At 33.0% G+C, this 18,728-nt stretch overlaps 1 protein-coding gene across 1 annotated transcript in view; it reads left to right on the top strand.

Annotated features, from left to right (window-relative positions):
- Positions 1-18,728, top strand: part of PTPRQ (protein tyrosine phosphatase receptor type Q) — a 192,862-nt gene that overhangs the window by 129,087 nt on the left and 45,047 nt on the right. The window contains exons 29-34 of the mRNA XM_076007142.1: positions 244-488; positions 3,140-3,206; positions 6,369-6,527; positions 7,088-7,310; positions 9,050-9,123; positions 16,470-16,569. Coding sequence (XP_075863257.1) covers positions 244-488; positions 3,140-3,206; positions 6,369-6,527; positions 7,088-7,310; positions 9,050-9,123; positions 16,470-16,569 — 868 coding nt within the window. The remainder of the gene's footprint in view (positions 1-243; positions 489-3,139; positions 3,207-6,368; positions 6,528-7,087; positions 7,311-9,049; positions 9,124-16,469; positions 16,570-18,728) is intronic.

Below are 18,728 nucleotides of genomic sequence, written 5' to 3'. Positions count from 1 at the left end.
ACAATAAAGGCCTATCAAAGGCAAAATAAGAAAACAAACTATATTGCCATTATAGTTTCTGTGAATTGTAGATGTCAACAATCCCATGATGATGCATCAGCCATTTTCCTAGTTTTCATTATTTATATGGTTTAAATAATTTGTGTAATACTCTTTAAAAACAGAAATTTGAAGCAAATAAATTTTGTGTGAAGATCATAAAGAACACAATTAAAAAATTAATTGTTAAACATTTCATTTTAGCCCCCAAGGATCCACCTAACAACATGACATTTCAGAAAATACCAGATGAAGTTACAAAATTTCAGTTAACATTCCTTCCTCCTTCTCAACCTAATGGAAATATCCAAGTATATCAAGCTTTGGTTTATCGAGAAGATGATCCTACTGCTGTTCAGATTCGCAACCTCAGTATTATCCGGAAAACGGACACATCTGTCATTGCAGTGTTAGAAGGACTAAAAGGTGGACATACATATAATATCAGTGTAAGCATCTGTAGCTTTTAGCTATTTATCTAAGTTACGAAGTCAGTTTATAAACTCAGCATTCTAAAAGGTTGCAGTTTGTAATGCATATTACATTTCTCATTATCATTTTGTGAAATTATTTGACATTTTTACATAAAATAGATTTAGAGAAATGAAGTTGCCTATTCCTTTATAATACAGCAAGTATTACTAAAATATATAGATAACAAAGAAGTTTGCACAAAAATAGTAGAAGTGCTGAATGAAACATAAAGGAGAAAGGAAATACATATTAAAATACTAATAAAAGAGCAGTGATATATAGAGATAACTCTGTCTAAAAGAAAACTATGTGTGATTATGAAAAATGGAAAAGAAAACTTCAAAGACAAAAGGCAGAAATAACTACTTACATGTTAGAAATTCACATACATTTTGCACAACTATTACTAAAAGCTAATAGCATATTATGTTTTAATTCTAAGTTATTTTAGTACTTGTGTGTGAGTTCATGTATATATATATATACACACAGACACATACACACAATTTGTTTCATTCTTTACTTATTTTTTATCATGTTTTGGAATTTTTAAATAAAATTATATAGTTAAAAAAAATCACCTTTTAAGCAACATGGAATTCACTCTAAACCTCAGTAAGTGCTATATCACTTTAAACCTTCAAGTAGCTTAGTAAGTAATCCTCCTACCGACTCTTTGTATCAGTTTGATTATCAGAACACTGTTAACAATTTGTGTATATGAAATGACTATATGTATATATTTATTCTTTCTGTCACTCAATTTAACTTTATATATTTCTATAATCTATCTTGTTGTGATTCTTGTTGCATGTCTCATTAAATAGACCACCATTATGAAGAATCTATTAGAGGGAAAATGGTGGTTTAGAAAATGAAATGATCTGGCTCAAATACTGGCTTCTGTGTCTGGTCAGCTTTATCAAACCTGTGCCTCAGTTTTCATATGTGAAAAAATGGTAGTAGGAGAAGTAACTTCTTTTATTTATTTATTTATTTGAGACAGAGTCTCACTCTGTTGCCCAGGCTAGAGTGCTGTGGCGTCAGCCTAGCTCACAGCAACCTCAAATTCCTGGGCTCAAATAATCCTCCTGCCTCAGCTTCCCCAGTAGCTGTGACTACAGGCATGTGCCACCATGCCCACTAATTTTTTCTATTTTTTAGTAGAGACGGGGTCTCGCTCTTGTTCAGGCTGTTCTTGAACTCCTGAGCTCAAACAATCCGCCCGCCTCGGCCTCTCAGAGTGCTAGGATTACAGGCGTGAGCCACTGCACCCTGCCAGAAGTAACTTCTTTGTAGGATTTTTATAAGAATTAAATATTTACAGTTATGGTAGGTAGTGAGTGCTATATCAGTTTCAGCTATTGCAAATAAGAGAGAAAATAAAACAAAACTAATTAATAATTTAAAGAAAAAATGTAAAATCCTGTAACTATTTGCAACGTGTATTCTTAACACCTTGAAGTTTGTTAGAATGTATAGCTTCTGCACCTGTACTGACCTACTGAATCAAAACCTACCTATTTGCATTTAGTAAGATTCACAAATGACTTCTTTACACACTGCAATTTGAGAAGCACTCCCAACTTTTTCACATATTATTTCACTTAAATGTTACACTGTAACATAAAAAAATAAAAATGATTAACCACACTATAACATCACTTTTCATTTTGAATACTTTTTAAAATTTATAAACTCCAATAAATATTTCCTTTAGATATTGTTTAATCACATTTTATAGTCTTGGTTTATTTACCAAATCTATCACATCACATGTAATATTACAATTTTAATCCAATAGAAACAATTCCAAAGTATCTATAGTGTGGAAGGGTAGGCCACTAATGTATAAAACAAAATAATTAATTACCATAGACATATACTGAACTGTGATAATCAAGCACAATATAAGTGGCCAAGAACATGGTCTTTGTTTCATATAGCAAGATAAAGTGAATAATAGAAGATTCTGTGTCTACAGCTTCTTAAGCACAAAGTTAATTGAAAGGATTCACATTTGTGTAAATCACCCCTGTATATACAAACAGAAATGCTTTATGTGTATATGCTGCATTATGCAGGTTATAGCATCAGATACTTTGGGGCAGGGGTGAAGAAGGGCATAAAGGCCAACTTTCAGAGGGATGATTTAATACAGGAAAACAGGGAGGCTAAAGGAATAGGATTTCATCTCAAAGAAGGAAAAAAAGGGATCTTGAATATGGATTTAAAGAAAGCCAGAGTTACCTAGCTACAGAGAGAAGGAACAGATGTTAGAGTAGATGAAGAGAGAGTGTAGTTATAGTGGCTTTACTGTTCTGTTCCTCCTACGAGTTCAAATTGAAGTCACAGTCCCTCCTGATCTCTGTGATAGGCCTGTTTAGGTCACTTAGCCTTTGTTCTTGGGCTTAGTACCAGAATATCAGTATTAAGAAATACTTCCCTGTTAATACTTCCCCATATATTGTATTCATTTAAGTGGATGCAGGAAAATGTAATTAATAGACTACAAGCAATTGTTTTTAAAAGTGGAATCATTTTAAAATTATATGTAACTAAAATAAATTATAGATACACATAAGCAATAACTTGAAAATAGTAACAAAATGTTTCTTTGTTTTAGGTTTATGCAATCAATAGTGCTGGCGCAGGACCAAAGGTTCAGATGAGAATAACCATGGATATCAAAGGTATATAACATGAGCTATATTCCTGGGAAATGCTATTGTCTTAATCAAAGAGTGATTATAATTTGAATTCCATACTTGAGTCAAGGATATACACAAACCTTTAAATGATGCATATGCATGTAATAAGCATATATTAAGTAATAATGTATTAAACTATCATTAAAATGTCTAAATAATGATGTAAATTACCATGTTAAATAAGGAGAATGCCCACCTTTTATCTTATATTTTTTTCTCTAAGTTTACATTTTTCAAAGACAAATTTTATATTCTGTTATTTTATGTTTTTCAATTTTATTGGAAAGAAAACTTGTTTAAATTGCCTGACTAGTTCTAATTAGATTCCTTGACTGATCTTTATCCTGGAAATCAGATTCTTTTCAGTTAATGAAGTAGTGTTTAGTGAACTACTATATTTTCAACTTTATGACACTGGCTTAAAGTAGATTTATCAATTCGTTATTCTGGAAGGTAATTTTTATAGAGAATATAACTAAAATTTAGGCCTCTCTCCTTCAAAACCCCAGAAAAGATTGTTAAGAGGAATTTGGGGCCATTCAGCCATGCCTTCTCTTCCTAAGATTGAAAACAAGCAAGTGATTGTGCCATCGCACAATCGATTTTATTCTATAATAAAGTCTTCAGAGAGGTTAAAAAAACTGAACTAGATGGACATTTAGTAGAATTCTGCCTCATCCTTCTTTTTATAAAGCAAAAAGTAACTTTTCTCAGTCTTTGGCATGGACAGCAGAGCACAGTGATTAAAAGCTCCAGCGTTAGTCTGGGTTTAGGGTCAAACTATTGAGATTGAATTCTGGATTGGCCACTTGATATCTGTTTGACTTTAGGGAAGTTTCTTAACCTCTATAAGCCTGTAAAATGGAGATAATACTAGTTCCTGCCTCATAGGCTGTTGTGAAAATTAAAAAAGATTATCTTTGAAAAAGCCTTAGGACAGTGTCTGGGAAATTGTACCATTAAGAATAAGCAACATTATTCATTGTTAGATGAAGCTGATAAATTTTATCTTTTCATCAATGAATAATTGATATAATTATAATACTATTTAAGTATTAATTTTTATTTTAATTAATAAATTATATACTTTGGAATGTATAAATGTATAGAGTCTGTAAAAACATTAGTTATTTCACAAAATGACTTTCCAAAGAAAAGCATGAGTCACACAATCTTAATTTCTCTTTGTTATACAGTGGCAGACATGTAGGTGTGCAGACAGCAATAGATGCATTATTTTTATGCTTTAGTAACACTTAACATTTCAGGTGCTTTGCCCATCCCCATGTTAGGATGGTTAGTTCTAACTTTCATTTCTTACCTAAGGCAGGCAGACTATGACAAGTCTAGAGAAGATATATGAGCACGTGGCAGTGGTAGGGTCCTAAAGAAATGAATTTTTCTCTACTAATGCCATGATTTTATTAGTGACATGGAATATTGAATTAATAGCAGTCTCATTAAATTTGCATTGGTCAGATAATATGAAAGTGGACAGTAATGCCTGATGTTGGATTCCTCTAGATGGAAACCTGTGCTTGGGAGCTCCCCAGTGGCCTGGCTGGAAGTGTCAGAGCTCCCTGAAACCTGAGCCTCTTCCTGCTGAATCCTTCCTTTCTTCTCGCCTTTTACAGGTGTCATACCTGTGATCTGTGTTCTAAGGGCTCTTGCCTCCTGCTCCTGCTCTCTGTCCCTTAATTCTTCAGATATTTCCCCCAATAAACCTCTTTCACATCTAATCTCCTTTTAGCCTTTACTTCTCAGAGCACCCAAACTGATGCATCAAGCAAAAAGTCTGCATTTGAATCTGTTGCTCAAAGGAGAGTGGACTAAAGAGACAAGTATAAAAAATTTGGTTCAAGTCTTGATATTTATTTTTAGATAGCTATGTGACATAAGCTCCTTTCCGCATCTATAAAATGAAAACAATATTAACAATTTTATTGCTTTATTGAGAGACTTTTTATCTATTTTTAACTATTTTTTATTTCTAATGTTTTCTAAGACTATTGTGAAAAAGCTTTTTGAGAGGCTTTTTAAAAATAATTTTAAAGTATGGAAACTAAGGTTTGGTTGAGTAACTTCTGATGTTCAAAGGGGGTATGTACCTATATATATTATATTATATATTATATATATAGCTATAAGATGAAATTGAACAAACAGAGCTTCTGCAAATATTTATTTTGGAGATATTTGTATGCATTGATGATAAAATTTGAATTAATCTTGGCACTTTTAGAAATTATTAAATTTCTGGCAATATCTATTAAAGTTAAAGATACATTTATGTTTTTTGTTCCAGAAATTCTGCTCTTGGGGATCTATTTCTTAGAAATAAAAGGATCAGTAAATAAAGCTAACTGTACAAGGCTAATTATTGCAGCAAACATTCAAAAGTTGGAGGAAAAGTGAATTCTCATGACTAGATGAATGGTTGAGTGATTGTGATGCTATTGCACATGATGTATACAATATTGAGTCATTAAGAAGAATGAATTAACATTGTACCTGGTGACTTGGAAAGACTTACACAAGTCGTATTTAAGCAAGAAAAGCAATATGTGGGGTAATTGTAATACATAATAGAGCCCCATTAGAAGAATCAAACAATGAGAAGAGTCTGTTATATATGACTATTTATGTATTTTAATATGATTATGTGAACATTGAGAAAAACATGGGAGGCTGTCATCCAGATGTTTGGTGTGGATTAACTGTGGGAGAGGTGCTAGTATGACCAGAACAGAAATTAGTGAGCCATCTCAAGAAAGTAAAAGAAAAGGAAAAATCTACGCTAAAAATTAGTAAGATGTAAACATTTTTATGCATTTATGATAATTATATATGAGTGAAAGCATATATAAATGGAATTTTTTTAATATGTAAAGAGAAATCAGATGCCTGAAAATCACACCTGTGCCTCATTATCTCAGGCAAGTCTCACATACATAATTATACCTTCGGGGGATAATAATTGCTAAATATCTGCTGTATCCAAACACCACTCTCTTTCATGTGTTATTTATGTTTGTAATCACTTTATCTGTAAATTACCTGCACAAAATGAGAATTTAAAATTTTTTATTCTCTTCAGAAACAAAAAAAAAATCTATTGTAGTGATATTTCTTCTTTGTGTATAGCTCCAGCACGACCAAAAACCAAGCCAATCCCTATTTATGATGCCACAGGAAAACTGCTTGTTACTTCAACAACAATTACAATCAGAATGCCAATATGTTACTATAGTGATGATCATGGACCAATCAAATATGTACAAGTGCTTGTGACAGAAACAGGAGGTATAATCAAATATCAATTTATCTTGTTATATTGTGGAATGTGAATTACTGCACAATGATAACATTTTAGTTCAAAATTAATAATATAAGATTGAGTCCCAATTATCACAGAATTCTTGAGATTAACAGACTGTCAATATTATCATTAATTATACCAATCAACTGATGCCCAAGATATTTCACCAACATAAAGAAAAGCATAGTTAAAATATGTGATTTATTTATTTCATATGCTAGTAGGATTATTTTTATTTTGGCAAGGTGGAGTCTTGATAGCTTCTTTGGAGGTGTGAACAAGAAAGTTACCCTCAGCTGAGGGATGTTCTTTTTCTACCTGAAAAATCATCCTCCACAACAATGCCTACAGATTCAAGTATGATGGGGAAGGACAGGGTTACTTGCTTATCTAGGTAGATCAGGTGAATCATCTCTGGTGGTTCATAGAGTGACTGATGTTGTGTCCAGATTCCCTTCATGCAATTATAAAAATACTCTTTGTAAATGTGAAAATACCTTCTTCTATTACTTATAATCATTATTGTTTTTTTTCCTGAAAACAGCCCAGCATGAAGGAAATGTAACAAAGTGGTATGATGCATATTTTAATAAAGCAAGGCCATATTTTACAAATGAAGGCTTTCCTAACCCTCCATGTACAGAAGGAAAGACAAAGTTTAGTAGCAATGAAGAAATCTATGTCATAGGTGCTGATAATGCATGTATGATTCATGGAAATGAAGATAAAATTTGCAATGGACCTCTTAAGCCAAAAAAGCAATACTTGTAAGTATAATTTATATCTCCCATGCATTGTGTTGGCAAGCAAGTTAATATCAATCATTCATTCATCTACCCACCCTTCTATCTTTCTGATAAACACTGGATGTCCACTATTTATAGTGACCTGATCTTTCAGACTCTAGGAATGGAAAGATAAAGAAGGAATTATTCTTACATTTCATAAACATTAAGTATTATAGGGGAAGCAAGCAAACCTAAAAGTAATTATGATTTGATATGGTAAGTTACAAAAGATAAGATGAAAAATGTACTACTGGAACACATAGGTATGCAAGAGTACTTAATTCTTTCTGTAGTGTGACTAATTTGTTTTTCACTCATTATTTTGCCATGCATGCTGATATACAGGTTTTTAGAAACACTATCCTATTCTTTTAGTTATGATAATTTCCCTTTATGTTACTGATAGCTACAACTCTCCGCTTTTTATCCTATCAAACATCTGAATGAGTGATAGAAATCTTTACTATTTTCTTTAATATTTGGCATTTTGCAACCCTTAATAACTTAACATATTAAAATCAATGCTGATATTTTGGCTTTATTAAATTCCTTGCTAAATTGATTATTTTTTCCTATTGAATTGGTTATATTTTGTATCATAAGACTTCAGTTAAAAAATCTTCTTAACCTTATTTCACTTTCAAAATATAATTTTCACTACTAATTTTTAAAAAGGCCTGCTAGTTGAAGCATTATCAAATTCTTTATAAATGTCCTAGACCAAATTATCATTAGACAAGTTAGAGAAATTAGACAATTCAAAAAGAATGCTTTATCATCTATTATTAAATACAATTACTTTGGTTTATATGCTAGGTTATTGCCTGAAGTTTACCCATCATACAAATGACAGTTATGAAAATGATATGTCACAAATTTTATATTTATTCTTACTTATTGTTTATTTCACAAATTTGCTTCCAAAACAAATTCTGTGTATAACAAATGGAAGCATAAAGATTGTATCATATAACGGTGGAGATTAAATTGTGTATTGCAATTTATTGGTTAAATATTTTTAAATGCCTTATGTGTTTCACTTTTAAATGAGGCAAATTTCAGTTGTATATGAGGATCTTAGAATCACCCAGAATTTTTAAGCTTGATCTTCTTCTCTATCCTTTTCTACTTCAAATGCTATGAAAGCATAAAAAATGTGCAAATACAACTGTGCATACACAGAAATAAGAAGCATTGTTCTTAATTTGTTTACAAGTAAATAAAGCAAGACAAGTTATATACAAAATAAGACGGTATAATTTTATATAATATAATTATAAATAAGACAAGTTATAGAATCATTCTAATCTAATTCACTAGTATTTGCAAAGGTGGTTGAGGTATAACAATTATACCTTATATTTATAAAGTATATTAGTGCAACACACTTTCACAGGTATTAAATCATTTCATCCAAACAAATCTCTGAGGGAGGTGATCTGTTTCATTTGCTTAAACTGCTGACTGCTCATGAATTTGCCAAATTTTTGGTCACTGCCTGATTAAATTCAACAGACCCAAGTACAATATAATTATTTTCATCTCATATATATATAGTATATTTGTGTTTTTATGGTGATTCAATTCCAAATTTGCATCTTCTAAATTCATTTTCTCTTGAATAACAATATACAGTTTTCATAATTATTTGATAAGTTGTTCATTGCAAAAAGTCATATGATATGCAAGTTGTTGGTTTATATTTTTTTATTTTATAGATTTAAATTTAGAGCAACAAATATCATGGGACAATTTACAGACTCTGATTATTCTGACCCTGTTAAGACTTTAGGTAAGACTTATTTTGTAATTTAATTTAATGTATAATATCAACATTTATCATAGTTGTAATATTTAATAGTGAACATATCAATCAATGACTGACTGTTCTTAAGTACAAATTCATTTCAATGTTAATTAGCCTGACTAAGGAAAAAATAGTATTTGTAACATTCCTTTAAAAGTCTGATATTCCCTCCATTCAAATCTGGGCATAGATTTTGTTAAGGTGTTGCTTCTGTTAAGGTGCTAAGATGTACTAACATTATGCCAAATACTTATTTGACTCTCTTAATATGCAATCTTATATATAAAACATTTTTAGCTAATAAAAGAGAAATAGGCTTATGGAAATTTTCCCTAAATAATGCTAAAAACTAGAAGCTTACAAGTCCTTTTTAATATAGCTATTTTCTTTCAAACAACGCTTTCATGGGTTTCTTTCAATTATACGTACCTAAATCAGGCCTAAATAAAACATGAATACAGTTTAGTCATATACATGTACATCATCATCATCATTACCATTACCATATCTAACATTAAATATTCTGTGCCAGACACACTTCTGGGCTCTTTGCATATATTAACTGATTAATTCTTTACAACTGTCCTCTTTAATTTAGGTCAGTGCTTCTCAGTCATGGTGATTTTATGCCCCAGGAAATATTTGGCAATGTCTGGAGCCATTTTTGGTTGCCACAAAAGAGTGGTGGTGGTGTATGGTACTGGTGTATGCTACTGCTCTAGTGGGCAGAGGTCAGGAATGCTGCTGAATTTCTACAATGCACAGGACAGCCCATAATGTCCATAGGGCTGAGAATGAGAAACTTTGAGTTAAGTGCTAATATTTGTTCCATTTTACAGATGAGGAAACCAAGGCCCAGATTGTTTAAGTAATTAAGTGCCTGAGCCAGGATTCCAACATTTCAGCACAGGATTCCATAACTACTACACTACTAATACAAGATGTAGACCTGGCTTCAAATCTTGGCTCTGCCACTTGAGCAAATAATTTAATTTCTATAAATCTCAGTTTCTTTATTTGGATAAAAATGATGATGAGAGTATCTTCTGTGAAGAGTTGTTGAAAGGTTTAAATGAAACAACTTAGGTAAAGATGTTAATATTTTAGAGTTAGTAAATTTTTAATGTTCAATAGGTTCTTTTTGAATTGGTTATAATCAAAGATTTTAGAAATATATTTAGGGGGAATTATTTCCCTAGAATTTCACTGAGAGTATCACAACTTCCTATTTCTTTTGCACTAAGTCCTCAAAACCTCCAATTCATCCATCTATAATACCTTAAGGAACCAAGCGAATTGTGTATATCTGGGACACCACTTGAGAATGTCAGACTTATTGTGTTGTTCAGATTCTAGTGAGCTGTTGTTCTGCATACCATGAACTGCAAATAGATTTCAGTAAGAGTTGTGACTGGAAGAAAAGAGATTATTTCACTATTTTCGGCCAGAAATTTTCATCAGATTATGGAAATATTAATTGTATAAAGAGCTAGCCTTTGCAACCTCTGCATAATCAAGGAAACTTTGCATCTTGAGGAAATAAAGAAGGGGCATTTAGTTTGCTACATAGATGTTTATAAAGAATTAACATATAAATTTCTTTGGCTAAAGTGTTTAATCCATCAAATCATTAGTTTGATTAATTTCACCCAATAATTTAATCATTTTAAACTAGTTGATTAGTCTTACGGTTTTGAAATTGTGTCAAATGTTCCTTCATTTGATAGGTGAGTCTATCACACACTGATACCACCACTTTTGTTGTCTTACTGCCATCGACATAATTTCCTACAGAATTCAGAAGCCATTACTGCAGCTAAAGAGTGATCCTGGTATATTTACTGATGGAAGATACAAGACAGAAAAGATGGATAACTCACATGTCTTAGGGAGATGCTATTTTATAGGAGCAGTGCTGAAAGGAGCTAGCCTTACTGTGTTGTGTGTTGTGTATGTGTCTCTCATCAGCTTGCTGGTTCGATACAGATTATTGATGGGAGGACAACATGTTCAGTTATCTGAGCAGCAAAATTGAGACATTCAGGGTAACAGAAATGAGAAAGAAGAGCCATAAAAAGTGATCACCAAGCATCAGGAACCATGGTGTACAGGATCATGATTCCTTAGATTCAGCCAAGAATGGCCTCATCCAGCACTGTGGATAGTCTCAAGGTGCTCCTCAGTGATGTCTTCTCTTTCTTCCTTCCACTCACAGCCAGGGTAGTAGGATGCAATGACCAGTTCTGGAACGTAGCAGAAAAATACAGTTAGTTCTCTGGTTCCTTCTTTGGAATCATAACCATCACCACCCCAGTCATCTAGGAACTAATTTTTACATGCTATAGTAACATCAGGAGTCTAGAGAAGGTAGAAAATGTGGAATGAAGGACAGAGCACGGGATCCTGCCAAGATTAGAGAAGGAGAGACTTGTGAAACATAGACTGGACACAGTAGGTAAAAAGCCACCGGGCTGGTAAGGAATAGTCACAAGGAAGGGTCCCATGTATCTATTATCAAATTGCTCAAAGTTCAGTATATTATTTGTATAGCAGCAAAATAAAGACATCTTTTGAGGCTACTTCTCACAAAGTGATCTTCCAAGGATTCTCTCCTGATAGATATCAGCTTTGTAATTGGCTTTTGCCCTGTAATACTTACTCTGGTTTGACCACATGGAGTTCCGCTATTTAGATAGTCATTTATAGCCAGTAAAACAGTGACAGGAATGAAGGAAATTACTAGGGATGTAATCCTTAGTCATGGTGAAATGGGAGAACACCCTTGGAGCAGAAGTCCTTGGTGACTAGCAAAGTAGCCCAGCCATTTTTGCTGGTTAATGAATTTAACACTATCAATTTCTGTCATCACATTTGCCTTCTGCCAGATTATTGGATGTTGTGGTTCTGTGGAGTACAGGTTCATCTTGATGGGTCAGACAAAAAAGAGCACCCCCTAGAAATGGCTCTGGTCTATTTGACATTAGTAGAAGGCCATGAAGTCAAATGAGTTATTCACAAATGAACTTTGCCAAGGAAGATACAGTAAAAGGACTCAAAAAGGAAACAAAATTGACCATCTCTACAATGGTCTGTAGTCACTGGCAAGAATGTTTTCATGGCTATGAGAATAAGGACAACCAAATAATAAAGTGCATTAATGTAATGCCCCTACTGTCATCCAAAGATCAGAAGATGACAAAAGATGACTGAGCCCTTTTTCTCTCAAATATGCCATGTGTTGTGATAGTTGATATCATTTAGAGCAGACTAGTGGCTCCTAATATTCTTATCAAGCCTACTAAAGACTTACATGTATACATAATTCCAGAGTTCAATGAGAGACATCTAGATCTTATCCAAGTCATCAAACCACTAGCAAATAAGCATTCATTCACTGATAGTTTGCACACCACAGACAGTGAGCTCTAAGCTGAGTTGCCTATGAATTGAAACTTCAGGATTTAAGAGCATTTGCAATGCTATGTTTTTGCAGATCATTTCGGTGACAGTTGTTCTTCTCAGGGATGTTATTATTTGGAAGTCAAAATTAGATGCAAGAGATTCAACATAAACTGATGAACTAAAAAAAGGTTTAAGTTTAGTGAAAGGGGCTAACAGCAGTACAAGTGAGAGGGGGCCAGGTATTTGCTGGATAAGGATGAGTCTGTGGACCAGCAGGTTGCACTGAGGGAAATCTTTATGGCCTGTAGGAATAAACAAGAGAAATGATATATATGTTATTTTAATCCTAAATAAATACTTACAACTCATTTGATACTGTTTTCACTCAAGATTGAACATTAGCAATTTTATTAACAAAATTCACAAGAAAGCCTCTTAAACTTAAAAAAAAAATCTTCCTTACGCACATCAGTTTATGGAAACTGCTTGTAGGCAATGTTTTGGTAACAAGGTTTAATTATAGAGGATTCCTATGATTTGAAAACCAGACACCCTTTCCGCACCTTATAGGGCTCTCATTAAAGCTGAACAAGTTGAAATCTTAAACCCTATGGCAAAGTCACTCTGTGATTGTTTTCTTTTGTCATAACACTTCTCATTTAATTACTGTGCTAACAATGAAAAGTTCCAATATGTTCACTTAGGCTCAGAAATAGAGAGTTGCTATTATCTTTTGCTGTAAAAGGATCACTTTCCCCAAGACATCCAAGGAGCAAAGTTTTGCTTTATTATGAAGGCAGTAGTAATGTGTGGTGCACCTCACAAACTTTGCAGTCAGAGAGGCATAGTTTATGCAGTTTTAGCAGATATTGAATTTATGTGAACTTAGGTTAGTTATTTAACAAATTATTTAAGTTCTGAATTATTTCTAAAACGACAATACTGACACTTCATAAGCTGACTGAGAGATTAAATCAGATAAATGAATGAATATGAAATGTTTATTAATAAAAATGCCTGACATTGTTTATGGGCCCAGCTTTTTCAATGGTTTTGCATATAAACTAATGTATTCTTCACTGCAATTCTATTAACATAACCTCCTATTTATAGATAGCCCCAATTTATAGGTAAAAAATCTGAAGCACTAGGTCCTTAAGCAATAAGACCAAGGATTTTAACCTTGGCCAGGTTTGTGACAGCACAAGCTTTCAGACCCAGGCAGTGTGACTCCAGTCAGTGCTGTGTTTGTAAAAACTGTACACTGCCTGAAAATCACTACGCGCCCAGGTAGCTTTCAACTTCCTTACTACTGGTGATTTTTCTGATCCCACAGACTTCCTGTCCTTGTTGTACTTTTTTTCTCTTCTGAATATTTTAAATTATTTCTAGCTGTTCTGTTCTCATTTCTCACCTTCTTATCTTGGCTTTCTGAGGTTAACATTCACAAGTGAGCATGTGTTGTTTTTGCAGACAAAGATACGATAATTCCTCTTTTCTTTTTAACAATAGATGACTGTAATTTTTTCCCCACATCTTGGCAAACACTTTATTATCTACTTTTAAAATTTTGCCAGTCTGAATGAATGAAAATGACATCCATCTAAAGTGTTTTCATTTGTATGTATTTTAAAATATTTTTTGAGTATTGACAAATTATAATTGTATATATTTATGGGGTACAAAGTGATGCTGTGATATATGTAGACACTGTACAATGATTGAATCAACTAATTAACATATTCATCATCTCAAACAAACCTTTTTGTCCCCAACCTGTTTGGCACCAGAGACTGGTTTCATGGAAGACAATTTTTTCACAGAAGTGGGTAGGGCGGGGCCCACAGAGCTTTGCAGGCTGGTCCCTACCAGGCTGTAGATTGGGAACTGCAGATCTCAAATACTTATTATTTATTTCTCCTGTCTAACTATATTTCTTGGATGGTGAAATTGAGAGACTTTTAGTAATTTTTTTGTGCAGTGTTTGAACATTGCAGATGACTAACACTGGACCAAAAAAGAAGATGAACTTCTTATACTCTATTCCTATTATAAGAACTTTTAAAGAATAATAATAAGATCTTCCACTTCATATGCACCTATATCAGGAGTCAGACCTTGTACATACTATGAGCTTTATATCTCCTTCAATTCAAGCTTCTTCTTAGAGGTATAAAAAGGCTTAAAAAATTGGATCCATACGCTGAGTTTAAATAATGATAATTTCAATCAGAGGTGATACTTATGAAAAATTAGTATTTTATAATTATGATTTGCTAAATTGCAGTAGTATAATTTATCATGTAAACAAACAACTTAATTTGATCTGTCACAGGATTTTAATTCTCATCAGGAAATGACTTGTGCCTATTACATTTTCAAGTAGAAGAATTCCACTTAGTGTGAAAGGATTTGGAGAAGTGACTTCATTCTGTGCTGTTAATGCGCTGTGGATCCATGCATAGCAGTGAATCAGAAAATGTACTCTACAATCAGGGAACATTTTGTCCTCTCCTAGTGACACTTTTGTAATACATGTGCCCAAAGGATTACATATTGTTTATTAATATATTATATGTCATTTCCTCGCTTGGCCAGTGCTTTGAAATGGTAATCTAATCTGAAAAATGTTTTTGTGGTCTCTGAAAACATTTTTTTCCTGCTGAGTTCTAAGGCCCTGTGATTCATTATTACCTGCTAAAGATAATTCTTTATTCATCTTCATGCCTTGTTCCCCAAGCATATCCAATTAGAGTCAGCATGTGAAAATTCATAAAACAAACCATTCATATTTAATGTAAAAAAATAGTGTATTTGAAATCCTTTATGAGATACATGCTGCTTTAGCACTTTTTATATTTAGCTGGAGATTCTAGAGGAGTTCTGATAACTGTTTAAAATTCAGTATTTATTGAAATCTACCATGTAGACTAGCCACAGGAACCCTTTCATATTGGTAACATTTTAGAAGTACCAATCCAGAAAAAAAGATGAAACATTAATCACTGCATACTTTACAGATAGTTAACCTATTTTGTCACTTCACTATAATACTTTTTATGGTAAAATTATAAATCTTGTAGCTTAAAATTGGTTAAAATTATGGTCTAGCTAACCAATGTTTCTAAATCAGTATTTTTGTTGTCTCTTTTATTGAATATTAGGACATATGAATTTATATATTGAATCAATTTTCATTTTATTCATTATCATGCTTAAATTGTTTCCTTTTTGGCCACTAGAGGTTCTTCAGGATAATTTTTTTTTCCTTTTCATACCATTAGACTTTGTTAGCTTCCTAACTTTCTGGCACCATTATATGTCTTAAATTCATTTGTTCTTTATCCCACTTTGGAATTACTATCTCTCCAAGGTTCCATGGTTTATTTTGGTGAAAAGTGTATATACATTGAAAATAGAGCCAACAGGCTTTCCTCACATGTTTAGGATGTGTTATATGAAAGGAAAAAGTCAAGTCTGACTCCAAGATTTTTGGCCTGAGCATCTGAAACAATGGAGTTTCCATCAACTGAGGTGGAAAGATGCAGTTGAAAGGAGGGAAGTGTTGGAATTCAGCTTTGGAATACTGATTTTGAAATTTTAAATAAACTTTTAAATAAATATGTCCATTATTCAATTGGATATATAAGTCTAAAGTTTGATAGATAAAAATTTAGTAGTCATTATCATATAGATGAATTAAAACTGTGAGGCAGGATGGGCTCACAAAGGGAGTAAGTTTAGATAGAAAAAGAGGATCCAGGACTGAGCTCCAAATTTAAAGTATCTAGGAGAAGAAGATGAATAAGTAAGTTTGTACATTTAATTAGCATTCTTTAGTAATAAGCCAAGAAAATTTTTTTGTGGTTTGAAACCCAAGATAGCATTCCATAATAATATTTAATGATAATGATATCCCTCTTCTCCAGGTGAAGGACTTTCAGAAAGAACTGTAGAGATCATTCTTTCAGTCACTTTGTGTATTCTTTCAATAATCCTTCTTGGAACAGCTATTTTTGCATTTGCAAGGTAAGATTTATTTGTGCTTACATTCCCAGGAAGCTTATGTGTACTTTATCAGTCATAGTCGAATCAATAGACAGAATCCATAACAGTTATTTAAATGGGAAACATGTATTTTTTTAATTAACAGATACAATTGTATCTATTTATCATGTACAACATGATGTTTTAAAGTATGCATATGTTGCAGATTGACTAAATCTAGCCATAAAAAAGAAGGAAATCCTACCTGCCATTTGAATGAGAAACATTTAATATAAAGAATTGTTAACTAGTAGAAATAGCTAACTACTAAAGCAGGTAAAAGAGAACTGTAAAGGGTTCCAGAAGGTAGAAAGTACAAGAAAGCAGCTATGTATTTAGTCTGAGGGAGAGAAGACAATAAAGAAACTAAGAAATGAAACAAGTTTCTTCTCAAGGCTGACATGGAATGGCTACTAACAAGCACATGTAGCCTGTTATCTATTAGTGTGCAAAGAAATTTGACAGGGGGAAGAGGCTGGGGCTGTTCTATAGAAGCTACCCATCATTACTGGATGATAGACAAGCTGAAATTGGTCATAGAACCATCCCATTTTGCTGCATGGTGTAGGTGAGCTGGAGCTGCTTGGAATCCTTCACCAATGGGATAGGAGAGCATACACTTCAGAGGCAACAAGAATTCATCCAGGTGGGCTGCTGGGCCCATAATTAATAATGTAGCACTGGAACCCAGAAGGGCAATGCCTTGCAAAATCACTCCAGTGCCCTCTATTGACAAAGCTTATCATTCTGCCAGCTGGCAAAGGAGAAATGTAGGGTCCAGCTTCAGTATCACAAAGCAGGGCAAAGAAGAGTGGATTTGGAGCTGAGAGATGGTGAAGTGATAACACAAAAGCAGAAGCTTCCAAGCCATCTGCATTTTTTGAATAATTTATAACTCTGCTAGGTTTAATTTTGAAAACATCAATCAGATCTAAATATTAAAGTTTACATGGAAGAGATAATTTTTACAATAAGGACAACACTTACAAAATGTCCCCCTTCCTTTTATGGTAGACCCCCTTCTCACACTTTATCAACATGTCTGTGCTGAGTTTTCCAAGTGACCCTTCCAATTCTTAGTATCAGCTTTCTAATCCCCATGTTGTTTTCAGGACCTTGATGGAAATGTTACTTCTGATCTTAAAATCCAGTTTTATAAGGTAGATTGCCAGGTTAAAGAGAACATGTATTTGAAAAATAACTATTCCACTAATTTCCTAAATAGCTAAATAGACTATTTTTATTTTACTGAATGTTCTGCATTCTGAATGCCAGGCATCATCTGTTTCATCTTGAATCTCTGAAATCATCATTTTTAATAGGTTATTTGAAAGGCCCTGGAAAAATATATTTTCCCTATACCACATACTATTTGTATATATAGCCAGAAGATGGTGAGAGAAAATCATTGTATTAATATTAGGCATTTGGAAAGATATTCTGTATATGATATGGGTCTTGTCCCGAAGGGGTATACATTGGACACATTCATATCATTTCACTGCTCCAAAATCTTCTCTGACTTCTTATTTCCTGACAAGATGAACTTCTTATGTAGGCAGGAAGTGATCCCCCTTTTCCCCTAAAACTGCTCTATACACTTCTCTTTAGCCAATGGGGTCTGTTCTCACCTGAATATTCCTTAGAATTTTCTACAACTTTGTTTGTGTTCAGTCAACCTAAAATGTGCTTCCTCCTCCTCTTCTTCTTGGAACATCCAGGTAAAATTCTACTTCTTTATTTCCTCTAAATAATAACAGTTATAATAACTTATATAATGTAACTAATCAGGCACTGTCTTATGTATTGTAATTTGAGCCTTTTTCATTTTTATGCTTTTTCTACATTTGGATCCTGTCTTCAACTAAATTATAATATCCTTGAGGATGGGGAACATGTTTTGTACTTTGTATATCATCCTTAACACCTGACTCAGAACTAATAAATATTTGAAATGTAAAAGATAGATAGACCAGCTAAATATCACTGTGTAGTATACCATACTGTGTTATAGAGAAATAAACATGAAAAGGGCTTAAAATAAAGAGCTTGTTTTGATTCTCAGATTCATGTAACTTTTATTTTTGAACCTGAGTTTTTATTATGAAGATAAGATTCATACTCATAATATATACTCATAA

The sequence above is a fragment of the Microcebus murinus genome, chromosome 10 (assembly GCF_040939455.1).
Source record: "Microcebus murinus isolate Inina chromosome 10, M.murinus_Inina_mat1.0, whole genome shotgun sequence".
Classification (NCBI taxonomy): domain Eukaryota; kingdom Metazoa; phylum Chordata; class Mammalia; order Primates; family Cheirogaleidae; genus Microcebus; species Microcebus murinus.
Note: the sequence above shows the minus strand (reverse complement) of the source record. Positions and strands in the feature narration are given on the sequence as shown.